At 60.3% G+C, this 26,007-nt stretch overlaps 1 protein-coding gene across 3 annotated transcripts; it reads right to left on the bottom strand.

Moving 5' to 3' along the window:
- Positions 1-1,868: 1,868 nt before the first annotated feature.
- Positions 1,869-20,260, bottom strand: RELT (RELT TNF receptor). Of its 3 annotated transcripts, XM_061380763.1 has the most exons (12): positions 19,743-20,260; positions 8,721-8,838; positions 8,104-8,217; positions 7,098-7,172; positions 6,828-6,994; positions 6,540-6,619; positions 5,615-5,872; positions 4,398-4,478; positions 4,071-4,152; positions 3,670-3,927; positions 3,133-3,331; positions 1,869-2,978 (listed from the first exon to the last, which is right to left on the bottom strand). In XM_061380763.1, the coding sequence occupies exons 1-12, from the start codon at positions 20,141-20,143 to the stop codon at positions 2,931-2,933; spliced, it is 1,881 nt and encodes a 626-aa protein (XP_061236747.1). In that variant the 5' UTR covers positions 20,144-20,260; the 3' UTR covers positions 1,869-2,930. The 3 variants fall into 3 exon arrangements, with proteins under 3 accessions (XP_061236747.1, XP_061236748.1, XP_061236749.1); XM_061380764.1 differs by lacking the exon at positions 8,721-8,838 and having other exon boundaries at positions 19,743-19,855; XM_061380765.1 differs by lacking the exons at positions 8,721-8,838; positions 19,743-20,260 and adding an exon at positions 17,938-19,566.
- Between the last annotated feature and the right edge of the window lie 5,747 nt (positions 20,261-26,007).

Below are 26,007 nucleotides of genomic sequence, written 5' to 3'. Positions count from 1 at the left end.
CCCTTCTGGGCAAAGCCACTGTCCTGGTCCAGGCCTGGGTTTCCTCCCTGGTCATCGCGGCAACTGTTCCTCCTAGGGCCTGGCTCCTGCCGTCCACGGCCTACCAGCCTCCCAAGTATTCAGCTTCCTCAAGTGGGGAGAATCCTTGAGGCCCAAAGAGGCTAAGTGCCCTGGCTGTAACTAACACTCTGGGGCCCTCTCTGCCAGACTGTACCCCGGGCCTCCACAGAACCTCCCTCCCCTGTGGGGGCAGAAAGCTGTGTCAGGTGTGGTCGGGGACGATGTTCCTGGGCTCTGTCACAGCAGTTCCTCCTGGACAGGAAGGGGACTTTGTCCAGGGACTTGGCTCCAGGAGCAGGTGGGAGGCGGAGACCTGGGCCGAGGCACCCGCCATTCTAGCCCACGGAGGAGGGGCAGCAGAGTGAGAAGAGGTCAAGCTCAGAACTGTCCTCATTGGCCACCCAGAGCCCCACCTTGTCCTCTAGCTCCCACCCTGCCAGCAGCCTCGGCCTACCTTCAGCTCAAGAGTAGGTTTTAGAGCCAGGAAAGCTTCCAGGTGAGAGGGGGGTCCTCAGGGTTAACCATATCAGACGCACCCCTAGCTGGTCCTCAGCTCATCTCCCTTTTGGGAGGTGGCTTCAGTATCCCCAAGGATCAAGTGAAGAGACTGGGGCCAGAGCCATTCCTTTTTCTTACCTTCCAGCAAGCAGGAAATTGGGGTGGCAGGCGTGGTCTGGAGGTGACCAGTGCCTATTACCCCAGGGGCCAGCACTGAGATGGGTGTCCATTACCTCACCTGGGAAGCTCAGACCCAGCCTCAGTCTCCACCCTCACTGGCATCTGTATGTGCCTCATCCCAGAGACCAGAGTCCAGCTTCCCTCTGGGAACGGAGGCCAGAGGGTGGGAGGGTCAGCCTCCCCTTTGACCCAGGGCACTATCTCATCCTCATCTCAGGGTGTCATCTAGGCACTCGGTGAAGTGGGGTTGGTTGGCTCGGGGCAGCCAAGTCTAAGAAGCCACACCCTGGCGAGTAGGGACACCAACAGCACCACGGTGGCCCCAGGGAACATTCCCTGGGTGCACTGGTGCCCGTTGGTCCCCTACAACACTGTTCTAGACTCTCGATCTCTAGATGATGCTGAACCTCTGATGCTCCAGAAAATTCCTCTTGATGTCCAGCCTGTATCCTTCCCTCCCCTCTTGAGAGCAGGTGATACTTTGTCTCCTGAATCCTCAGAGGTGCCCTCCCTTTCCTGCCCACCTGAGAAGCTGCAGAGAGAAGCCTGTGCTCTAGAGAGGTGAGAGGAAGGGAGAGGTTGCATCTCCACTTGAATCTGCCCAGCCTCCCCTCAGGACAGGAGTCTTCGCAGCTGCCAGGCTGGGCCCCACCATGGCTTCTGCCCCATGTGAAGTCAGGCTTCGGGCATATGCCCAGCGTGGCCACTGCCGTCTCCCAGGAGCAAGCCTGAGCCTTCCCAGGGTGTCCCCTTCCACCCCCACCCTGGATTCCACCAGGCATCACTTCTTGGTTCTTCAGCCTCTCCTTGAGCCTCTTTGCCATTAGTGTTTAAATACGTCTCCTTCCTCCAATACAAAACACCAAAAGAACCTGGAATTAACTAAAAACCCCCTCTCCCTGAAGCCTGTACCTATGGTTGGACTGCAGCTCTTCCTTACCCAAGGGCAGATAAGGCCAGATGACCTGCGAGGCCACCTCTGGCCCCACTTCATCTGGTGCCCCACCTGCCAAACAGCAGACACTGCCAGGGGAGGGATGGCATGTCCCACACACAGGGCCTGACACAGAACTATGCAGTGAATGGGCAACCTGGGAAGAGGCGCAAGGACAAGCAGCTCCTCCTGACACTACTTTCCCACATTTTTATTATTCAACAATGGATGAGTATGGAGACACAAGGATGGACAACAGCCAAGTTTCAATAAATAAGAGAAACGGGGACAGCCGTGGGCCCGTGCCTGCACAGCCCCACATAAATAACGAGACTGCTGAGCCAGTGTGGAAACGGAGGTGGAGCAGTCGCCTGCACTGCCCAGGCCAGGGGACAAACACCAACACCGCAGGGACACACACCACCGAGGCCAGAGGCCCCTTCCCAGCCCCGTCGCACACGCCACTTCCCTCCGAAGCGCCTGAGATCGTGGGGGTGGCTGGGGCTCTGCACCACAGTCCTGCCCAGGTCAAGTCTGTTTCTTCAGTTTCAATAAAAACAGCAGGGGCAGAGGCAGGCACATGCATTAGGCCCCTTATGTATGCAGAGCCACATTCAGGCAGCCCTGGGGGAGACTTGAAGGCGGAGGGCCTGAAGCAGCAAAAACGGGGTCAGATAAAGCTACTAGTGGGAGGGGCAGTGTGGAGTCGAGCTCTCCACCCCCACGACCCAGCCCAGAGCCTGCGAGGCGGGAAGGCCCTGTGCGCTGCGGCGCCGCTACCCCCACTTCACAGTCGAAAGAACTGGGACCCAGTAATGGCCAGGGGCTTGACCTGGATGAGAACCCAAAACTCAGCTCCCAGCCCAGGTCCTTTATAGGACCTGTCAGAAAAGGAGGGAGAAGTCCCCCCCTACAGGGGCAAGGGTGGGGCCAGGGGTGCCAGGCAGAGGGCCCTTCCCCACCACAAGGCCTAGCCGCCCGGTGGAGCAGAGGTCAGGGCAGGGCACAGGCTCAAGGACCTGCGGGAGGGAAATGGGTGGCGGGGACCGGAGGGGGCCTCCACCTGCTCCTGCACACAGCACCCGATGGCCGGCCTCCTGTCTCCTCACCGGGGTGGACACTCCCACCTCCAGGCCTTGGCGGTTTTGTCTGCTGGCGTTTCTGGATCCTCATGGGCCCAGCTGCAGCTCCCCCTCCTCCAGGAAGCCCTCGGAACCGCCCAGGGCAGGGCTGCAGGGTCCTCAGACGGGACAGCTCCTCAGATGACCAGGTTGCTCTCACTTAGCCGGACCACATAGCGGTTCTCCTGGGGGACAGAGTTGAGGGATCAGAGCTGTCAGGGGGCTTCTGGCTCCAAGAAAGCAGCCCCTGCCCAGCGCCCTGTGGACCTCCACCCCTGCCTTGTCCGCCATGGAAGTGGCCCAGGTGCTGACAAGACCCCTTCCCACTCGGGTCCTCACCTCGGCCTTGTTCTCTGCTGGGGGCTTTGGCCACTTAGCATGGCTTCCACCACTTCCTAGAAGTGCCCGCTGTTCACTGGGGAGGCCAGGTCGTGGGGAGTTGGGGAGCTCACCCCCTGAGGGCCCAGCCTCCGTGATGGTCTTCACCTCAGAGGCCACTGAACTCACGCGCTGCTCAGGAATTCGGGCCACGCGGAACCTGTGAGGAGCAGCGATGCCATGTTCCCCCGTTAGAGGGGGATCCCCAGGTGTGAGGAGTACAGCACCCGCCAGGGTTGCACAGCAAGTTCCTGGATCAGAGCCTGAGCCCTCCCCATGTCTTCTCGCCCACTGCCGGGCTCCCAACTCTAGGCTGTGTGTGACCAGGTTCTTAGGTGTCATGGGGGCCCAGATGTTATCAGGGCGAGGACCCTGGCAACCCCCACTGCAAAGAGAGGCCCACTGAGGCCAGGAAGGGTGGGGCTGCCCACAGATCGACCTCCAGCCCTGCCTCCCCCACAGCCGTCAGGGGTCACCTGTGGTCTGTGCCCTCCTCACCTGCCCACAGACAAGATGGTGATCTCGCCCTGGCGTCCGGCCTTGGCCCCGGCCTTGGGGGTCCTGGCTGGGTTGGGCAGGAGTCTGGGGGCAGGAGTGGTGGCAGCTGCAGCCTCAGGGGACAGCAGCACCTCGGGCCACTTCTTCTGGCTACAACGGGAGCAGCAGGGGCCCGAGAGCGAGGCCAGGCCCTGCACGGTGTGGAGGTGCTGGCGATGCGGGCAAACGTGCGGCATGCTGGGCGGGCCCGGCGGCAGCCTGTGGGGAACACAGGCGGGAGGGTCACGGGGCGGGGCAGGCCCAGGAGACAATGAAGAGACAGGAGGGGAAACGCACCCCAGGGCCGAGTCACCGGGAGGCAGGCCGAGTACCTGCTGTCGGGGGCCCGCCTGCTGGCTCACCTGGGCAGAGGCCGGTGGCTGGTCTGCACCAGCTGTCGGCTGTGGTACTCCTTCAGCAGCTCCTCCAGCGCCGCGGCATTCTCTGTGGGCAGCTGCTCTCAGAACCTGGCTCTGGGCAGCCAGGGAGGACCCGCCCCCGCACCGGCCCCCTGCCCACTCACTCCTCCCCAGCGCCGGCCGTGTGCCTTTTCCTCCCCCGCTCACCGAGCAAGAAAGGGGGCAGCACCGCCAGCCACACGGTCAGAGGGCCAGGCTGCCCGAGGCGCGCCGGCGGGAGGGGCAGAGCAGCGCTCTGGCGCGGGGATGGGGCCAGACCTCCCTCCTCACCTTTCTTCTCTGTGATCAGGCGCACCAAGACCCCAATGGTGTCCTCACTGGCGTCCTCAGGCCGGCAGGCAGGGTTGGTCCCTGGAGGAGAGAGAACCACCACGACTCCAGGGAAGAAGCGGGTGGGACACGCTGCTGCTCGCGGGCTACGCCAGGATTTGGCAGCAGAGGGCGCCCCAGGCCCGGGTGTGTGCGCGTCTAGGGCCTCAGCTCTGGCTCTGAGCTGTTACCACCTTCACTGCTCAGCACCACCGCTCCCTGCACCTGGCAGCCCCAGGTGCTGAGCAGTTTCAGGGCCACCTGAACTCCACCATCCTGCACAGAGTGTGTGGGGTGGGGGCCAGCCTCTCCCAGGGCCTGCCCTCTCCTCAGCCTCAGGGAGCTGTGTGTGGCCTCTCTGCCCAGAACCCCCGCCAGCCCCAGCACACTCTGCCGTTCTGGGCCTGTCACGCCCTGCACACCGCCCTGTCTTCTTTGTAACTAACCAAGGGCCCAGACCTCAAGGGCACGAGAATGGGCCATACAATGAATCCTGGGCCAGCAGCAGAGCTCCTAGCACTTGCACCCAGGCAGCAGCCAGCAAGTTAAAGGGAGTCCTAGGAAAACATGTGGTTCCAGGCTAAGTGGCCTGCCCAAAGTTCCTGTCCTGTCCCCCTCCTGGCCCTGCAGAGACAGGGGCTGGAAAGGGGACTGGCATGGGAGGCACCATTCAATCTTGACTTGGCCAAGGAGGGGTAAGGGAAAAAAGAAAAGGGCTCTAAGGCCCTAGGGGAGGGGCAGGAGGAACATGTCTTTCCCTCTGGTTCCAGGGCTTGTAACTCAAACCACAGCCTGGAGCTGAAACCGGAGCCTCTCATGGTGCCTGTCCAGGTCAGCTGCCCTGCCAGCCCTTCAGGCCAGAGGCCAGAGGTCACCCTGAGTACTCAGGAGGCAGTCTAACCTTTAACTACACACACAGCGGCAGCCCCAAAGGGGTCCAGACTCCTCCAGCTGGGAGGGAATCCCGCTGCAGCCCCTTGACCTCTCTGCCTGTTCTGCCCCAGTTGCCACCTTGGGCCATCTCAGCCTTCCTTCCACTTTATCAGTTTGCCCACGTGCCACACCTCCAGGAAACTCTCCTGATCACCCTTCCAGGCCAAGTAGATTGCCTCAGGTGACCCCAAGCTGAGCTAGGCTGGGCCAACCCGCCTCCCACTCAACCCCCGGCTGGGCCTCACCGCTGCCTCCGCCTCCGGGGCCAGGCCCGACCTCCTTCTGGGCCGTGCAGTGGTAGCCCTTCCGCTTGAGCAGGTTGCACACCAGGATGCCCAGCAGTCCCATGAGACAGAAGATGGGCACGATGGCGATCACTGCGTACTGGGCAGCCGTCTCCTCGGGGCTGCCTGCCCGCGTGCTGTTCCCAGGCTGCCGCGTCTCCCCTGCACCACCGGCCCCTGCGGGCACCTCCACACCACGTCGGGCCCGTCGCCCCCGTTCTGAGCACCACGGAGGATGGAGGCAGGACAGAGGCAGAGAGGCAGACACTCAGCGAGGCCCAGGGCTGACTCACGGGGCAGGGGTGGGATTTGTGGTACTGACAGGCCCACAGCCACCCACTGTCCACCACGTTGGGGAAGCCAAGGCCAGCTCAGCCCCTCCTTTTTGGCCACTTGACCATCAGGATGGCCAGACCCTGAGCCCCCATCTAGGCCAGAGCGTAAACAAAAGGCAGTGGTGCACACGTGCCTGGGCACAGGGCACCAGACCCTGCCTCTCCACAAGCCTGGCCCATCAGCTGGTTTCCTCAGAAAGTGACCAACTCCACGGGTGAGAGGAGGTGCACGTGTGAGTGTGTATGCTCACACTCGTCCATGTGGGTCGTTTTGAGGGGGAGAAGGAAGGACAGGAGACGTGTTGGGACGTGAGCCCCCAGCTGTGACAGTCTCTGTCTCTCGGAGATGGAGAGAGAAGAGACAGCCAGCGGACCAAGTGACCACCTCCTGCTGGATACCCTGGGCTAGGGGAGTGAGGATCCCACTGCCCCAGATGGACACAGAGGGGCCCTCGGGCTCAAGCTCTCCAGACCCCTTCCCACACATCCCCACCAGTCCTAGCCCCGTCTGCACACACATCCCCACCAGTCCTAGCCCCGTCTGCACTCACTGAAACAGCTGCGGCCACCCAGAGGGGTCCGGGAGCATGGCCAGCAGGGAACACCGGGGGCCTCTGCAGGGGAGAACCACCTGCAGGGAGGGAAGATGTCACTGAAGCCCAAAGGCCGTCCTTAGAGAGGCTGGACCTTCCCCACGGGCACCCTCACCGGTCCCGACCCACCCCATTTCACAGATGGGAAGTCTGAGGCCCACTCAAGGGGTGAGTGAGGCTGGGACCCCAGGATCTCAAGTCCTGGCCTCCGGGTCATGAACCCCCTCGCTCCACCCCATGGCTCACCCAGGCTGGCAGTCTCCACATAGTGCGTCTTGTGTTGCTGTGCCCACCTGGGCCTCTAGCCTCCCTCGAGGGCGGCAGCGTGAGTGTGGCTGGCACGGGCGAGAGCCCCAGGAAGCCGAGAAGGTGCCTGGGGGGCAGGACCTACATAATGTGCCCCACCCTGGTTCCTGCAGGAGGGAAAGAGTGAGAACAGAGCCAGAAGCCAGGCCTGGGCTCCCTGCCCCGGCCCTCAGTCTTCCCAGGAGAGGCCGACGGGCAGGGCGAGCTCACCAGGTTGGGCTCCTGCCCAGGTGGGCACTGCCGAGGGGCTGTCGGTGTGGCAGTGGCCAGAGGCCAGGGCAGCAGCTGGAAGGACACAGGGAAGGACACACTCAGGGGGCAGAAAGCACTGGGGCACGGCAGCAGCGGGCCCTCCGACCTGCCACCCCAGGCACAGGGGCCTCCGGTTCCTGGGCCGCCCCCAGGCTTCGGGGCACCCTCGAGCCGCAGTCCCTATGCACAAACCAACCTGCCTGCCTCAGCCCCGCTGCATTGCCACTGCCCAGGCAAGGAGGGAGCACATCTGCTTCTGGAAAGTGCCAGAAAGCCCCCGAAAGGGCCAGGGCAGGCTCTCGAACCCTTGGGTCTTTGAGTCACAGCCTTGGAGCTAACCTGGACAACAAGGAGGACGTTCTTCCAAATTTCTCTCTCAAGTTCCGCCCCACTTCCTGCTTGCTGCCTTGGCCCCCAAATCACGGCTGAAAACGTCATTAACCAGCCTCATTTCATCATCCCTCGGGCCGAGTCTACAGGTGGTGTTTCTGGCCCTTGGCCGAGGCTCTGGGACCATATCCTCTTCTGTGACCTCCCTGCCATGCAAGGCCAGCCCATTCACAGCCTGGCACCCACAGAGGGCACAACAGGTCCCAAGGGAAGGATCTTCTCAATTTGCATCCCACCCATTCCTCTTGGAGCGCCCTCTTTTCCCATTCCAGGTGTGAACTATCTGCCCTGAATCCCCCTTCTCCAGTCCTCTGATGGGGCCCCAGCTTGGGACAGGTGCAGGGTCGAGCCAGCTACCCTGACAGGCAGAGGGAATGTCACATGGGGGGTGTGAGGGACCTCCTCAGGCTCCAGACCTGGTTCCAGCTCGTGCCAAGCACTGGGAGGCCAGGGGCACCAAGAGAGGCGTGGGCCAGACTGTCTCTGCTCCTCAAAGGAAGGGCTGCGTAACCCACCTCAGCACGAGGCTTCTGAGGGCTCAGGTCATGCCTCCCCCTGTCCCATCCCCACTCACCACGAGGAGACAGGACAGGGGCCAGGGTGGCGGGCTCAGCTTCATCCTCAGGCCCCAGCGGGTGGAGACGGAAGAGGCGGCCGCTGTGTTCCCAGCGTGTGTTCCCGGACGGGGCTGGACGGGAGGGAAGGTGGGGAGATGGTGTGAGCAGGCAGAAGGCTGGGGCAGCCTCGCAGGGCAGCACGGGCTTGGGGGGTTTCCGGCCTCGTCCACGAACAGCCAGCTGCCCCAGGCCAAGCAGGGAAGCGTGGCAGGAAGGGACCGACAGCTTGGGGCGGGGGTGGGAGGAACGAGGGGCCTCTCCGTTCACATCCCCAGCTCTCAGGGCTCCCGCCTCTCAGAACTCTGGGGGCCACAGGCAAGCCCACCTCTCTGCTTGCCTGCCTTCACTCTTGCTGCTTCTGCTCCAAGGAAGGCCTGCTCCGCCACACTTCAAAGCCCAACATTAAGGCCTCTCCTGCCGGAGGCCCTTCTAGACGTCCTTTCCCCCAAAGCGCCAGCGCGTGGCCTCCCCCAGCCCGACCCCACCACAGCCCCGGTCCTCCCACGGGCCCACTGTCCACCCTTGGCCGGCTTCTCCAGAGTGCCGGGCCTGCCCCTCAGAGCCCTGGGCAGACCTGCGGGGACGGGGGACAGGGTGGTCGTCGCAGCCCGCACTCAAGCCTTCCGTCTTCTCCCAGGCACCTCCTGTGTACTCCGCCCCTTGTCCTCAGGGAGCTCACACCCCAGGAAGACCTACAACCAACAGATTAACCGTGCCGGGCAGAGGGAAGGGCCAAGACACCAAGCGTGGCACACGAGGGCACGGAGTGTGGCAGGCACTGGCCGCGCCGGGATAAAAGTCTCCAGCCGGCAGACACGGCTGAAGAGCAGGGAGAAGGATTTGGCTTAGGCAACAAAAGGGACGAGTGGCAGAGCCAGGGAGTCCCGTGACGCCCCCCCAGGAGGCCACGCTCCAGGCTCGGGAGGGAGGGAGAGTGTCTCGGGCAGCCGGTGACCCCCGTGGGGCAGCCTCGGGCAGCCAAGCCCAGCGCCTGGAGGGGCCCTGCCTGGAGCCTCAGAGTCCGACGGGCAGCCTGGCCGAAGAAGCACTGCCCGCGGTAAAGCCCAGGCCACAGGAGAGCCCCTTGGCCTACAAGCGGCCAGGACTTCCCACTCGAAGGGGGAGGCAGAGGAAACTGACCCGGCCGTGCTGTGGGCCTGGCCTGGCACAGACCTTGTGGGACCGGGGGTTTGAGTTACACCAACCTCGGGACTCTCCAGGTCACTGGCGGGGGCTCTCGGCCCAAGGCCAGCTCAAGGGAAAACCCAGGACAGAAGGTCCGGCCACGGAGCACAGTGAATGCCACAGCCTGGCCGTCAGCACCTGACGGGGGGCATCCTCTGACCCAGCCTCCACTGGCACCTCCTCCAGCGCGGTGACACGTGTCCCTCCCCTTCCCAGGCCCCGCTCCCACTCAGCCCATCTCTCCATGGCTCCCTCCTTTGTTCGTCACGGAGCTCACCCACAGCCACCCTGAGTCCCAAGGCCTCAATGCCAGCCCCACAGCCCCGTCCAGCCCCAGCGCCCCTCCGTATCCCCAGGGTGGGCCCAGAGGGCTGGGGGAGGTGTGGAAAGTCAGAGGCTGGTTGGCCACAGAGGACAGGTCCCCCCACCTCGGCTCGAGTCCCACCCCGTGACTGGCACCTGCTGGGTGACCTGTGCCCGCAGGCAGGGGCTGTGCAGCTGCTGACCTCCAGACGGATGGGGAGCTCTGATCTCGAGACTTCCAGGAGGAAAGTGGGGTCCAAGGGCCCAGACTCAAAGCCAGCAAGGGCCCCCTCTGGCACATTCACAGACACTCGCGCCTGATGCCTTCTAATTATGAGCCTTCTAATTACCCAAACCAGCACTTACTCCAGTCTGACCGCCCCGAGTCTCTGCTTACTAGCAGCTCCCCAGGCCCCCACACTCAGCCTGAGCCCCCGGCAGACCTGTCCAGTCAGGCAGCTGCTGGCCGCCACCCAGAACCCCCTGCACACGCGGACACCTGCTGCTCTGACTCCCCTCTGAGCTTTCTCCCCACCAGGCCTCCAGCACCTATGCTGGGAGCCCTGGAACGCTGACTGAAGAGCAAGTTCCCATCAAGCCCTTGGCTGGGTGGGCGGAGGGGGGCAGTGGGTAAAGCCTCCACCCCCCAACCCTGCCTTCCAGCAGGCAGGGCAATCAGGGACCTTCCAAAACCCAGCACCTCGGGGCACCTCCCGAGGGCTTCCTGGGGGGAGGGCTGTCAGAGATGGGCAGACTGAGGCCCTGAAAGGGGTGGCAGCTGGTACGGTGGTCCTCTCTGGCCCCAGGGTTCCTGGCAGAGGAGAACCACCCCCAGGGCCCCGGGGGCACAAAAGGAAGTTAGCTTAGAGGCCACTCCTCCCAGAAGCCAGCCTGGCGCCTGTTCCCCACAGTCCCCAGCTCCCTGCGGGACCTGAGCCCTGCTTCACCTCGATGGGTCTCAGTCTCCTCATCTGGAAGTGGGAGCTGCTCATCCCCAGAGCAGGGCTGCCCGAGGTTTAGATGAGGTAGCCTGATGTGGGTCCTGTGACCCCCCCCTCCCTCTGCGCCTCCTGCCAGGGTTTGTAATTATTTGTTTGCTTGTTTACTGTCTGCCCCCACAGACAGCAGCAAGGGCAGGGGCGTCTGTCTCGTTCACCACAAAGCCCTCCCCGGCCAGTGTCTAGAGCTGGAGGCCTCCATGAAACATGGCGACATTGGGGGGTGAGGGGAGAGGGTTCTCACACACGGCCCGTCCCCACCCTCCTAAAAAGGCCCAAACAATTAGGACCAGAAATTCCCTGGAAGCAAGCCAAGAAGGAAAGCTGCGACCAGGGCCCCTCGCAGGAGGTGCCAGAGCCCCAGAGCAGCGTAGTCCTGCAGGCCTCGGAGAAAGAGGAAGCTGTGTCCCCACCCAGCCTCCTCAGGCCCCAGCAGCTTCCCCTTTCCCAGAATTGAAGCTCACGGGGTCACCGGCCAGCGGCGCCGCCTCCCCGCCTCCACAGAGGCTCCTCTCACAGCCCCCGCACCCCCACCCCGCCCCGCCGTGGCCTCCGGTGGGCCGACCTGCAGCTTAGGTGTCTCAACGCCGAGGGCTGGGCCTGTGCCTCCCCACAGCGCCAGCTGCTCTGAACTACCTTCTGTCCCCACACCTGCCTCTCTCCCTGGCACTGGGACCTGCTGCTTCCTCTGCCCAGAACCCTCTCCCATCACCCGACACCCGCCCTTCAGAGCTTCGCTGGAAGCCGCATCCCCCTGGAAGGCCCCAACCACCACCGACCTGTGCCTGGGTTTGTCACCCTGGGTGTGACCATCCTGTTTACCCAGCCCCTTCCCCACTACTGTGCTGCCCCCCACCCCCATGCCCGGCACCCAGCACCCGAAGAGGCATGTCCCAAACCAGGGGATCAGAAGAGGTGCTCAGGAGCAGGGCCAGCTTCTCCCAGGGGCAAGAGGGCCAGAGCGCAGGCCGACGGCTACGGGGCCCAGCAGGTGGGGCTGGGGTGGGGGGCACTGAACCCAGATTTGAAGCCCCTGCCTAACTCGGGGAGAACCAGCCTTCCTCCTCTGCTCTTCACTGGCTCTGTGGCTGTGGACCCCACCCCCGCTCCCCATCTCTCAGAGGGCCGTTGTGAGGACAAGAGAGAATTCACGTTAAACACTCGGCACAGGGCTTCCCAGGGGCGCCAGTAGTTAAGAGTCTGCACGCCAACAGACTCTTGCAGGGGACACGGGTTCGATCCTGGTCCGGGAAGACGCCACATGCCTCGAAGCAGCCAAGTCCGTGTGCTGGGGCCTGAGAGCCAGCTATCCGCAACTACTGAGCCCAGCACCACAGCTACCGAAGCCCGTGCTCCACAACGGGACAGGTAACAAGCCATCGCAACAAGTCCGCGCCCACAGCGAAGAGCAGCCCCCACTCGCCACAACTAGAGAAAGCCCGCGTGCAGCAACGAAGACCCAGCACAGCCAAAAACTAATAAATCAATCAATCCTCTTAAAAAAAAATACTCAGCACAGAGCCTGACACAGAACAAGCTCTCAGTAAGCATTCACCATGCCTCCGTTTCTGGTGTACACTGTGGAGGGGGCTATGGCACACACCTGATGTGCGAGGTACAAATGAGATTCTCTTACACTCATGTACAATGCTTGGCACGGAGCCTGGTACACAGGAGGTGCTCCATTAGACACACTGACCATCTGGGGAGGTGGGGGGTGCAGGAAGGGAGAAGAAAGGTTGGTGGGCGGAGCCCAGGTCACACCAAGTCTAGGCAGGAGCTGAGAAGCCTTTGTTTCCACCCCCTACCCCCGCCCTCGGGGCCTACGGGAGCCTTGAAGGGTGAGCAGGGCATGGAACAACTCAAGTCTCGGAGGGCTTGCTGGGCTGCTGGCCAAGTGAGGCAGGGTTGGAGAGAGGGAGGTGGGAGGCAGGTTCCCACCTGGAGCAGGGGGTGGGAGACAGGTATTTGTTTCCTCGACAGTGGCTTTATGGCCTGTGACCTCCTGCAGCCTCCAGAGGCTAGGGTTGCCTGGAAACACAGCCGGACACAGGCCTCTCTCAGCAATGGCTGCGCCCAAGCAGGAAGACAAAGGCTTCCCATCGATAGAGAAATCCAGGTTAGCAAGGAACCCAGTGGTTCCCTGGCAACTGGGGCTGAAGTAGGGCAGTGCCCACAGCTAGGCACTGTCTCCTTTTCATCCTCCGCCCTCACAGGGAAGGGGACAGACCCTCATTCCCTCAGGCCAGGCCCTCATCCAGGGTTGCCTCCACTCCTCACAGGAGAGGTGAGCACGCCTCTTTCATCCCTAAGGAAACTGAGGCTGCAGGAGGTCACCAGTGTGGGTCACCCCACCCAGCCAGGGAGTAGTAAAGCAGAGATGGAGGCCAGGTTCCCACATCTCTCTGGCCCGGGGCCCAGTATAAGACAGATGTTCTGAGGGTTTGCCAACCTAGCGGCAGAGGCTAGGGAGCTGGCAGCACACCGGGGCGGTTCAACTGAAAGCCCATCTCGAAGCACCCGGGAGGGCCCCCGGCAAGGAGCTGCGGCCCCAGTGGGGGCCTCTCAGCTTTCCTGCACAGACTCGCCTACTGCCCTCGTCTGCACCAGCTCCAGTAGGAAAAGGCACTGGGACCTGTGGGAAGCAGGAAGCCCAGGAAAGCCTGGGGATTCCCGGGGCGAGCAAGAGCCCAGGGAGGAGGCCAGCTCCTCAGGACTGATGAAGGGGCCACTCACTGAGAAGGGCGCCCCCATCTCCACCCCCACCCCAGCCTCAGGCAGCCAAGCTCTCCCAGGTCACAACCCTGGGGTGAGGACGCCAGGCAATGTGGACCCCTCAATCCTGCCCCAGCGCCCACCAGGCAGCAGCTGTGCCCCAGCCCGCCCCTGGGAGGCTCAGGGGCGTGGGGTGGGGAGGTAGGGCAGGGGTGGGGGTGGCTAATTGGCCCTTGAGGATAAGAAAAGGGCTGAGACAGCCAGACAGGGCCCACCTGCCCCTCCCAGTCTGAGTGTAGAAGCAATCCCTGCCCCCTCCCTGAGCTGAGCCTGGGGCCCAAATGAGACAGTCCTCCTAAAGCAGAGCTGGGGCTCCCCTGCCTGCTACTAAGAACCTACTGCGTGCCCATTCCCTTACCAGGAAGACCCTGATGCTGGGAAAGATTGAAGACAGGAGGAGAAGGGGATGACAGAGGATGAGATGGCTGGATGGCATCACCGACTCAATGGTCACGAGTTTGCATACACTCCGAGAGTTGGTGATGGACAGGGAGGCCTAGCGTGCTGCAATTCATGGGGTCGCAAAGAGTCGGACACGACTGAGCAACTGAGCTGACTGACTGACTGACTGACTGACTTGCCCATTCCCTTACCAGGCCTCCAAGACAGGGTTCCAGGCTTCACAAATGAGGAAGCTGCAGGGCAGAGAGGCTGGCAGTGCCCCGTCACCACCTGGTCTCCAAGGAGACAGGTCTCCCTGTGAGCAGTGGGGACAGGCGGTGGGCAGCCCCTGCTCTAGCCGCCCCAGACCTGGCAGTCCCCTGCGCCCACGCACCCTGCTCCAGCCCAGCCCCACGCCCACCAGCTCTCGCGCATCTGCACCAATCACTATTGTCCCAGGACGGCCTGCAGGCCCTGCCCTGTCACCCTGACCAGGCTGACTCAGGCAAGGCTTCGAGAACCAAGGGGAGACCACAGGCCCAACCGGCCCTGTCCTCCAGCTCCTCCAGACTCAAGGGGCTGGAGGCAAGAGACTCCCTGCTCCGAGCAATCCCAGTCAGGCCCCAACCAACAGAGCCTGAGGATGGAGGTCATGGGAGGCTGGGCCCAGAGCAGTCACACCTGGGTTCAAGCTCTAGCTCATCGCTTAGGAGCTCTGTGACCTTGGGCAATTACCCTTCCTGAGCTCCTGGGTCCTCCCCTGCAGATAGGGGTTCTGGTCCCTGTCTCCAGGGATGCTGAGGGGATAAATGGAGCCACTGTGGGTAGTACTGGCCAGGGCCTGGGCTGACCAGACCTCTCCTGAGTACCAGTTCTCAACAGCCCACACGAGCCAGAGGAGACAAGCTCAGAACAGAGCGGCATCCAACCGAGGTCACCCAGTGACTTGGGAGCAGGCACGGGGGCTTGGGGAACCCGACATCAGTCCCCACAGCAAGGGTGACGAGTCTTGGACTCCCCAGGTGGACCCTGGGTGCCCATTTCCCAGCCGTTACACAGGCCCGTGTCCACCCGCTCCCACACCTGCTGAAGTCACAGAAGAGAGGAGGGCTGAGTAGTCACGACCCAGCCCTACATCCCCAAGCCTGCTTCCTCTGTAATTTGGGACAACTGTGCCTGTCCAGCTGACCGCTTGGCATGGCTGGAGGATCCACGGTTCATCAGGGAACAGTGGCTCTTCTTACGATCAGGCCTCACTCCAGGTGCCACCTCCTGCAGGAAGCTTTCCAAGCCTCCCCATCCCTCTCCTGGCCCCCTCAGCCATCATTGGTCATGTCTCCATCAGGGAGAAAGGCAGCGGGTGCTCCAGGAGGTGGGGCACAGCTCCATTCCTGTGCTCATCGCTCCTTCTCACTGTGAGGGTGAGGTCCAAGTCCGGTCTCTCCTTCTGGAAGCCCTCCTTCCTTCTCTCTCTACCCACACACTCAGACCCTGACTCTACAGGCTGCAGAAAACCCTTCCATCTCTCTCCTGTGCCAAGCAACCAGGGTACATGTTCATGGCCACATGGGCAGCTTATTCACAGAGCCCTCATCTTTCCCAGGGAGGCCTGGGAAAGAGCTCTGGTCTTCCAGCAAGCAGACCTGGGTTGGGATCTCAGTGACACTGGAATCCTGCCCGTCGCTTCCCTGGCCCGGACCCTCTTTTCCAGGCCGGTACCTGGAGGGGGCGTTGATGGGCCTCAGGGTCCTGCCAGGGCTGAACATACAGCTGCAATGCAGCACTGACTCCACCATCTTCCCTGCCACCCCATCCCCAGCTGGGTGCTAAGCTCTGCCAGGGATCACATTCCAGCACCCCCAATCCTGAGTGGGGGGCCCCGCTGCTGTTCTCCAGCAAGATTTCTCTCCCTCTGGCCCAGCCTCACAGCCTACCTGGCAGAAGGGCTGCCCCACAGGAGGGAGTGGGCCTTGCCCAGCCAGGCCAGGGGCTGGGCAGCAGCACCGCCACTCCCTGCTCCCCTTACAGGTTCCTGGTCCTTCTTTGAAAACCGACGCCAGAGTTGTCAGACAACCCTCAGCTTGGTCTGGCAGAGATGGGGCTGGGGTTTGGGCAGGAACTGGAGTGCCAGACTCGAGCACCAGCCGCTGTGTGACTCAAACTCAGACTGGACCCCTCTGCCCTCAGAGTCTGGGCTCCCAGAGCAGCCTGGGGAGCAAGGGAACGTGTTGTCAGTGCCACTGTCAGGAGCCCTGCACCCAGGGCCTGGCACACAGCAGGGCCTCAGCAGGGAGCCTCCTCTGCTGGCCCAGGATGAGACCCTTGCCTGAGGAGCCCACAGCAAGCACCAGACTCGCCCCTACACACAGGGGTGACCTTGAGGATTCACGCCCAACCCCAGCACACACTGGGGAGCACTGAAAACCCTGGGGACAAACCTCCCTGTGCATCTTGGCACACAGTAGGCCCTCGGCCTACAGTGGCTGCCATTCCTTCCTGCCTGGCCAACACAGATATGACCACGGGAGAAGAGAGGATAAGGGCCAGGCTGGCCCCACCCAGCTGGGCATGCGGTGCCCCGTGAGGATCCACCCCTGGACCTATTCCTAGAAGCGAGAAGCGGAGCAGGTAGCACAGGGACCACACAACGAAGAAGGACTAACACTGGGCTGGGAGGGTTCCTGGGAGAGGGGCTGGGGGTGGGGCTGCACCCTGAATGATCAGGAGGGTTCTAGAAAGGGGAGCCAGCAGAAGGAAAGGCAGAGCACAACCACAGCATCTGGTGGAGAGAGATAAGGCTGAAGATGTAAAGTTCAAAAAGGTCCTGGAAAGAAAACCTCAATGACAGGGTGATGAGCCTGGACTGTACTTTTTGGCCCAAAGTACAGGTTGCCTTAGGGAGGCCACTCCGGCACTGGGCAGGGGTGGGGACTGGAAATGGAGGCAGAGAGACCAGAGCTGGAACACAAAAGGTGCCCTGGTTTTGTGAAGGCATGTCTTGGGCCTGCTCCCAGTCCTGGGCCATGTCCAGCCTGCTGGGGAACATGTGGCAGGATAGAAGGTAGGTCCCCTGCCTGAAGGGTGAGAGCCAGAGCATCAGGGTGGTGGGGGCCTTGGGTAAGTTCCAGCAGTTCTCAGAACCTCCGTCTCTCCCACTTGTAAAATGAGGCTGATCCTGTGAGCAGTGGCTGGGGACGGAAAGCTTCCCCTCCTTGGCCAGAAACAGGCACCTCCCTCCAGCAACTGTTGCACCAATCCCAACTGGGGCCCCACTGGAAACCCAGCCTGGCCCCACCATCCCTGTCATTCAGGGAACCCAAGTTCCCAGAAAAGCCTGGCTTGGGCAGGGCACAGGGTGGGGTTAACTCTTGGTTAACCCTTCCCCTCGCCCTCCTCTTCCTAGGCCCTGAGCTATTTCCACCTCTTTGCTGGGGATGGAAATAACCCAGGCTCAGTCCCAAGAGACCAAGACAGCTATTCTGATCTGCCCCAAGAAGCACAACTCCAGTCGTTCCAGAGAGGACAGAGGGACACCCGGATCCCCAGCTCCAGCTCTCAGCCACACAGCAGCAGGGGTCTCTGGGCTGAGGCCCGGAGAGTGTAGGCACAAGCTCAAGGTCACTCCCGGCCTGTCCCCCAATTCCTGCAGCATGTGGGTGGTTTTGGAACAACTCTGGATGGGGCATAGGTCCTCACAGGCATGGTGAAGGTCAAGTGGGACTCCCATTCTCCTGCCACTCTTGGAGCCTGGGCTATGCTGCTGACGCCCGGCACTCCTCAGAGCTCTATCAACACTCCTCAAGAGCTATACAGACTATCCCCAAACCAGTTACGGGCTCTAGAAGGCAGGAGACAGGCCTTTCTGGTGACCTCTGGCTAGGGGCTGAGAGCCAGGGGGAGGGAAGAGGAGAAAGAGCAGAAAGGCCATGTAGTCTACCCACCCATAATGTTTTAGACATGTATGCAAATACACACTGTACTCAGAACTCGCAATGGCATTTACCCTGCCAAGGCCACGTTGCCAGCCCAGGTTGAGAGAAGGAAGCGCAGATGCGCCATGAGCAGCTTATTGTGAAGGGAAGTGGCCCTCACCAAGCATCTCACAGGGCTTCAGAAGTAGGAGGCCTGAATTCCAGTCCTGGCACTGACCTGACTCTGCGTGACCTTGGGGAAGTCACTTTGCTTCTCTGAGGTTGTTTCCTTCCCTGGAAGTCACCGCATCTCAGAACCACTGTGAGGATTCACCGAGAGCACATCATAAACTGCTCAGCATGGCGCCTGGAACCCTCGCCCCCACTCAGAACGCAGTCAACGTTTTCAAAGGGTGACAGCAGATGAGAGAACTTCCAGATCCCTCACCAGGCATCCCTTTACCTCCCCAAATTTCCATTCCACTTTGTAGGGACCTAAAAGATCCTTTTGTGGGGGAGGGGGCCTCAGGAGGGTCTAGTCCAGATGGTGAAGAGGCCCTGTTCCAGCTCTCGAAATCAGAGGCCACTCCCGGGGAACCTGCCTCTTCTCCCCCCATGAAGGGGACTGAAGAAGGGAGACGGGACCAGAGAAGTCCATGTCTGTGCTTCAGAAGTTTCAGCTTTGTTCGAGGAGGTGTGCTTCCAAAGCTGTCACCAGCACCTGGGTGCAACCCCTGAGCCACTCTGTCCCTAGCAGACTGCCTGCCCCCATCCCCCATTGCAGTCTTTGCGCCTGAGGGAGGTAGGGGAGAACAGAGACAGTTGACCCAAAAACAATAGACGATCCCAAAGTGATGATTCACAGTCTGTTCACAGCCCAGCACCTCAGTGTGCAGACGGGGAGACTGAGGCCCGGTGAGGGTGGGATCTGAGAGCAAGACTATGCCTGGGCCCAGTGAGAATACAGGTTACCCGGGGGCAGAGCTTTGCCAGGCCTCCCAGACTTCTTGTGTGTGTGTGTGTATGTGTGAGAGACAGAAAAGGGTGGAGCCTGAGGCTACCTCAGGGGCCCTCTGCTGCTGCCAGACTTGGCACCCCAGGAGATGCCACTCAGCCTTGGCCCCTCTCCTTCTGCCAGGGCAAGTCACTCAGGACACAACACCCTCGCTAAACTGAGCTCCTGAGGGGGTGCCCTCTTGGGGACAGTCCTGGAGAGACTCTTGTCCCCTCCCTTGAGCCCCCTTCCCTCCAGCCCCCCATCTGCTATAGCAGGTGTTTGAGGTCCCTCCTTTCCACCTCGTACTCATCTCCCTGAGGTGCAGGCGCGCACACGGCACAACTTGACCCACAGCACACTAGGCTTTGGGGGCTGGTTCTCACAATCACCTGGGGCCCCTCTCCTTCTATTCCACGCTCACCCACGTTAACGAGGGCCCTGGCCCTGCCCTGGTTACGCCCCAGGCCACACACCAACACACTCAGTGACCCCAGTGACCCGGGGTGTCTCACACACAATCACACGCACACACTCTGCCTGTCACAGACACACAGAGCCCCTCTGTGTCTCCCGCTCGGCCCGGCGTCACCGCCCAGTGTCCCGGCCACACGTTCGCCCCGGCTGGGCCGCCTCACGCGCCGTGTCACCCACAGTCACGGGCTGACACCGCTCAGAACCCCCTCCGGCCGCTCCGCGCTGCAGCCGCACTGAGGTACCGCCGTCCAAGTTTCCCGGGCCGGGGGCGTTTCCGCGGCCCGCTCGCTCCTCAAACTGCAAGTCCCGCCGCCGCTTCCCCACCGCGCACAGCCGGGCCTGGAGCCGCGGCGGAAGGACGCACAGGCCCCCGGGCAGGGGGGCTCAGAGACGAAAGGACGCGAGGGCGGCGGTGGGGGGGGGGGGGGCGCGGGGCCCGGCTGCGGCATCCGCCGCGCCGGCGAACTTCCTCAGAGACGCGGGGAGGCAGGGGGCGCCGCTCGGCTCCGCATCCCTCTGGCGCCTGCCGCGGGGAACGGACTCCGGACTGGGGCTCCGCGCGACCTCCTTACCTGGCCACCCCCTCCAGCAGCCCAGCTCCTGGGTCGACGCGGCGCCCGGGCCCGTGTCGGTGAGCGCCCGGGCGGCCGCGCAAGCTGCGCGCCTTTTGAATGAATCGCCGCCCCGGCCTGGAAGACGCACGGCCCCGCCTCCGCGCGTCACGGCCGCCGGCCCCGCCCCCGACGTCAGAGCCCGGCCCGCGGCCCCCGCCCCTGGTGGCTGCTCTGGGGCGAGCTGGCGCTCTGCGGCCCGGCCGTGCTGCTCTGTGTCGCCATCTCTCGTGTCCCGCAGGAACTGCAGGGGCTGTGCCAGACCAGCCGCTTCTGGGGTCAACCCCTTCTGGGCTCCAAACCAAGAAAGGAGTTGCAAGATAGACTGGAGACTTGGATGCTACTCTGAGACCTGTCATCATTGCCTGTGCAAACGGGGCACCGCTGCTCCTCACTGGGTCTCGTTTTCCTCCTGGAAATTGGCAGCCAGGGTGAACGAACTCACTTTGTCTTGCTGAGGAGGCCCAGGCTCGCCTCCAGATACCCCTCCCATTTGGTGAGAAAAGGCCGGGTGAAAGTTAATTTATAGTGGAGCCCCACTGGGTAGGCTTCTGCCGTTCTTCAGGGCCCAGCCTGAATCTCCTTCCTCCAGGAGGCCTTTCCTGCCTCCACTTCCCACCCCGCTACCTTCCGCCGGGATAGTTAGTCCCTCCTTCCAGCAGGACAAGTGATACACTGCTTTCCGTTTCCTACCGCCAGCCGTCCCACCCTGCAGATTCCCAACCTCAACCATGGGGTGCCCAGCAAGGGGGCAGTAATCATATTGTATTTCTAGCTCTGTGAATCGTGCCCCTTGGAGCTGTGCCTTATGGTGGGCCAGCAGCTCAGGCGCCAAGGCTCCCCCCACTCAGTTACATTCAGGGGTCCCCAGCAGCTCTCCCAGGACAGCGGGGCTGGATGGGGATGCAGACAGTAGGGAGGGCCTTGTGCTGGGGGCAGAGGCCTGGCCAGAATTAGGATAATCACAGCTCATGGCAGAGGTGGAGGAAGGTAAATAAGTTGTTAGAGATAGATTGTGAGGGGAGGTGGAGAATTCTAAATAAATTGAGTCAGATAATCTGAGCCATGGGGTGAGGGGGTGGAAAAGGTCAGGTCCCCAGGGTCCAGGAGATCCAAGGAGGAGAACTGGACACCTGCAGAGGGAGGGGGACAGGGAAAGAGTTTCCATTTCCTTGGGCGAAGCCCAGGTTGTGGGGGAAGGGCAGAAGAGGCTCCAGATGACTGATGTTAGGATCATAGCCCCAGCCAGGCCCCTCGCATGACTACAGAGACCCCCAGGACTAGATCAGGGATGGTCCCAGGGTCACATATCCCACATCCGAGCCCAAAAAGGTCCATGCTGGGGACCTAGTGAGGAGCTAGAGCAGCCCAGGATGCCCTTATCCCTGCAGATGTTTTCTTTGTAAGGGGAACTTCTAGTCCCCCGTTCCAAGTTCTGGAGTTCAAACAGTGGCATTTCACACGCACTCAATAGGCCAGATGGGGATATGCTTTTTGGTCAAGAACTGACCATTAACCAGACGTCCTATACAGCAGGGATCCCCAACCTCTGGACCACACAGCAGGAGGTGAGTCCAGCCAGCGAGTGAAACTTCATCTGTATTTAGAGCCCCTCCCCATTCCTGGCATTACCATCCTCCCCACTTCCACCCCCTCCCTTGGTCCGTGGAAAAACTGTCTTTCTTGAGACTGGTCCCTGGTGCCAAAGGAGACTGCCACTATAGAGGGTCCGGACCTGTCTCTGCTACCAGCTCCATGTGAGGCTTTGGTCAAATCCCTTCCCAGTTCAGCTTCCCCATCTGAAAATGAGGCTGCTTAACATGTTGCCTGGAGGTCATACTAGCTCTCTGTGTGAGGAGGCCCGACCTGACCGTGTGGGAAGGGTGAGCAGCCACCAGAGCCTGGAGAAATGACCAGGGATGGTGGAGGCGAGCAGTCCCTCTGTCCTCCGAACCACAGCAAGCTGCACCTGGAACCCTGCCCAAGAGTCTGGGAACATTCAGCTGCTACAGAGAGGAGACAGGGAAGGAGTTGTGGAGGCCAAAGGAGAGATTTAGATCGGCTTTTTATGGAGCTTGGAGAACCACAGGTTCAGGAAAACAAAGGACTCTTAGAATCACAGGCTTTTAAAACTCCTGGCATCTCAGATAGGTCCTCAGAATCTTAGCATTTTAATCCCTGAGCTCAAGCACCTCAGAGACAGACAATCTTGTTGAACCTCTGATAGGGAAGCCGGAGAACTGAGTCCAGAGAAGTCCTGTACCTCATCCTAGGCGGCACAGCACAAGACTCCAGTAAGCTGGGTGAGCTGTGGTGACCCAGGGGCAGGGACATAGGCCCCACCCACTGAGACTGCCTAAGGTGGGGTGGGGATCCTGGACTGCAGGATCAGAGAAAAGGGGCTGTTTGCGGGGGATCTGAGCAGATAGCTGCCTCTGGGGTTATGAGGGCTACCTAGGTGGCGCTAGTGGTAAAGAACTTGCTTGCCATGCAGGAGACATGAGACCCGGGTTCGATCCCTGGGTCAGGAAGATCCCCTGGAGGAGGGCACGGCAACCCACTCGAGTATTCTTGCCTGGAGAATCCCAGGGACAGAGGAGCCTGACAAGTTACGGCAAGAGTCAGACAGACAGGACTGAAGCGATGTAGCACGCACAGGGTTATGGACCAGAAATGGTGGCGCCCTCTGTGGATACCCTTAAGTTCCAATGTGACTGTCCAAAGCCAGAGGAAATGTCATGGCTCAGACTTAAAATTTCAAGACTCTGCACTTGGCTAACCCCCTAACTGGCCAGGTTCTATCCCTCAGAAGGCGGGCTGTCCTCCTGTATCTGTTCCTAGCCTCCAGTGGGAGGCTTGGTTTAAAGCCATTGTCAGGCTGTGTGGCCTTAAGCTAGTGACTTCACCTGAGTGCAAATTCACTCTCAGGGCATTGTGAGGATCTGCTGAGACCCCACATGGGAGGCATCAACTTATTCTACGCTGCGGGCTCAGAACCTGCTCCTTTAGTCCCCACGCCCTGTGTCCTCTCCGCAGCCCAGTGTCTGGGCTCTGCCCTCTCTCTCCAGTACCTGCGACATCGCCCCCTCCCCATTTAGCCCTGCATCCTGCCCCTGACCCAGCCCCTTCACTTGCCTTTGCCAGGCAAGGCTCCTCGTTGGCCATAATGGGCCCAAAATAGTACTTCCCCTTGCTCTTTCCTGCAATCTGGCCTGTGGCTTCAGGTCTGTGAGGACAGAAGAGAGACTTGGTGTTTGGCAGGCATGCAAAAGATGTGACGAGCTCTCGGAGGTCACCTGGGTCATTTTTTTTTTTTTTACTTTTCTGACCATAGGAAACCTTCCTGCCCGGTTCTCCTCCACACCCACCCTCAGCCTCAGTGCTGCCTTGCTGTGTGACGTCAGGTAAATCTCTGTCCTTTTCTGTACCTCATCTTCCTTTTGAGGCAGATGTATAGCTAAACCCTGCTGTTTGTATCTAGCCCAAGGAAACACCTGGAGAACCCCCCTGGGAGAAAAGGTGGCTTTTGGCCCTGACTGTCTCCTCTGAAGTCAGGATGTCCTTCCCAGGCTGGGTATGAGGAACATGAGCCAGATACGTCATGAGTGGCTGGATGTGTCTTTGGCTGCTTGGACTGTCTCGTGTCCTCCAGCCACCCCATGTCACTGCCCTTACTCTCCTCCATGAGGCAGAGACCTGAGCAGACAGATCACATGCACATCCCGGCTCTACTGCTTAGTAGGAAGGCAACCTTGAGGAAGGCGTTTGACCTCTCTGAACCTCAGTTTCCTCATCTGAAAAAAAGGATAATGGTACCAACCTCCCAGGACCACTGAGGATGAAACTGGATGGTCCAAGCTCCTGGCTTGCAATAAATAAATGGGAGCTGGGGCTATTATTTAGCAACATTCAAGACCTACAGGGAAACCGCAACTGAATTCTCTAGATTTAACTAAACAAATATTTATTGAGCACCTACTTTGTGTCAGGCACTGCAGGTGGCCTGGGGATGGGGCAGTGAGCAAACATCCCCCTTGCAGAGCTCACATTCTGGCTTCCCTGCCTTTTCCTTTTTCCCCACTGCTCCAGCTGGGCCTATACCTCAGACCTCTTGCTCCAGGTTTCCTGACCCTTCTTTGCATTGACTCAAGCTGTTCCTTCACTCCTCACATCAAACCCGAGTCCCACTACCTCCACCCCAGTGGCATGGCTTGTGGGATCTTAGTTCCCCACCCAGGGATCAAACCTGGGCCCACGGCAGTGGCAGTACAGAGTCCCAACCACTAGACTGCTAGGGAAGCCCCTGGCTGTGCCCTTTAAAACAGTGGTTCTCCGCCTCACTAGCAGAACTAAACCACGGTGTCAGAAGCCAGCGTGGTAGTTACCCTAGAAGGGGAGAGTAGGTGGGGGTACGTGGGAGCTTTCAAGTGGTGGAATGTTCGGTTTCTTAATCTGGGTGTGTTTATTAATAAACTTATCTAGCAGTCCACTAATGACTTGATTACCATTCTATACAAATGTTATACTTCACTTAGAAGTTTTCCTACAAATATGACTGACACTTGGGTCAGTCCCACCCTCAGAATTCTGATCTAATTGGTCTGGAATGTGACCTGGACCCCCCAGGTGATTACAATGTGCAGGCAAGATTTGAGAACCACTGCTTTGGAGGAGCTGATCCTTCTAGGCTCTCCCCTAGGCCGGGTGCCTAGCGATCGATCGTGCATCCCAGGACCGCCCTGCCCACAGCTGACCTGCTCAGGGCTGCTCATCTCTCCACAGGCTGCCCGGTGTCCTGGGATGTGGCCTTCTAAGGAGCAGCGGGCTGGGCCGGGCCCATTCCTACCGAGGCATATTAGGGAAAATGCTGAGGATCTGGCCTTGGATAACCAGTGCTGAAAGTGAAGTCTGTCCAGAGGCAGAAGAGGGCCTCAGGCAGCAGAAGTTGTGAAGCAGAAAATGGCAGCTGGCTGGTGGTGAGGCAGGAATCAGAGACTCAAGGTGGAGAGTCCAGGGGTCTTAAGGTGGGGCAGCAGTACATGGGCCACTGTGCTAACAGCTATTTGATTCTAGTTCGTTTCCACTAGTCAGCGCCCCCTTTATTTCTGGGCAGAACAAATCTCTTCCTTGCAATCCAAAGATCTGTGCACACCAACCAACAGTCCTGTGGGGGAAAGGATTATCAACCCCAATTTACAGATGACGAGATGGAGGCTCAGAGGGAATACAACTCATCCAAAGCTGCATAGCCAATTAGTGGCAAAGTCTAAGTTTCTGTTCAGCTTCAAACCTGTGCTCCTTCTATGCCATTTCATCAAATTCCACGTGAATGTAGCCTTCTACTCTGTGATGTATCTGTTTTCTGTTACCCTCTCCTCCAGATCATCCCAGTAGTGATGCTGCCAGATGTTTCATGCCTGTCCCATGGCATCAAGGGCCTGGCAGAACTAAGATATGTGGATACCAGTATGCCAAGTGTGAGCCTGCACGCCTCTTTAGCAAATGATTTCTGTAAAGTCTTAATTGTTTGGGTTGGAAAATGTTCAAACGTGTGTTCAAGAGAGCTGAAGCCTGATTTGTTCTTTTTCTAGAAGTCATCACCTTATGTCTTGCTGGTGCGCCCTGGTGGAAAAGGCTCTGTGCCCCTGCGAGGAACAGTCCTGTGTTGTCAGCCTTTGCATTCTCATGGTCATTTAATGACCAGAAATCACAGCGACCTGGAGTCTCCCCTGCTCACCGTGGCCTGTCAGATTGAGCCTCCTGAGCCTTTGCTGGAGAGCACCGATTCTTGTAGGAGCTGTACACAGGCTCACATTCACCTAGTTTTTCCTTGTAGCATGTGTCAGCTTCAGATTCCCAAGCTTTATCCCAGGCCTACTGACTCAGGAGCTGGGGAAGCCTGGGAATGTGTATTTACATACACATAATTTATGTATCATGCTTTGTATTTACAATGTTAACCTGTAAGGGACTCTAAAATGCACCCTGGTTATAAAGCATCTGACTAGCACAACTCCTGGTTTTCCTGATGCGGAAGCTGCAGCCCACAGAGATACAGTGACCTGCCTGAGATAACACAGCACGTCAGTGGCCGCCTTGACAGTGCAGCACTCTTCTGGGTCTCTGAGTCCTACTCTGTCTGTCCAAGTGGGTAGTTGTCAGGGAGCCCACGCAGCTGGGGAGCTCGGAGGTTGCTGGCAGGAGGCCTCTGTGGCTGCCGATGGGG

This window comes from Bos javanicus, chromosome 15, assembly GCF_032452875.1.
Source record: "Bos javanicus breed banteng chromosome 15, ARS-OSU_banteng_1.0, whole genome shotgun sequence".
NCBI classification, from domain to species: Eukaryota; Metazoa; Chordata; class Mammalia; order Artiodactyla; family Bovidae; genus Bos; species Bos javanicus.
The sequence above is the reverse complement of the archived record's forward strand: the minus strand, read 5'-3'. Positions and strand labels throughout refer to the sequence as shown.

Coding starts and splice junctions, on each gene's coding strand:
- RELT (XM_061380763.1), bottom strand. CDS start 20,143: ATGATGACAGGTCTCAGAGTAGCATCCAAGTCTCCAGTCTATCTTGCA. Junction 6,620..6,827: donor TGTGGAGACTGCCAGCCTGG/GTGAGCCATGGG, acceptor CCCTCCCTGCAG/GTGGTTCTCCCCTGCAGAGG. Junction 3,332..3,669: donor ACCATCTTGTCTGTGGGCAG/GTGAGGAGGGCA, acceptor TGCTCCTCACAG/GTTCCGCGTGGCCCGAATTC.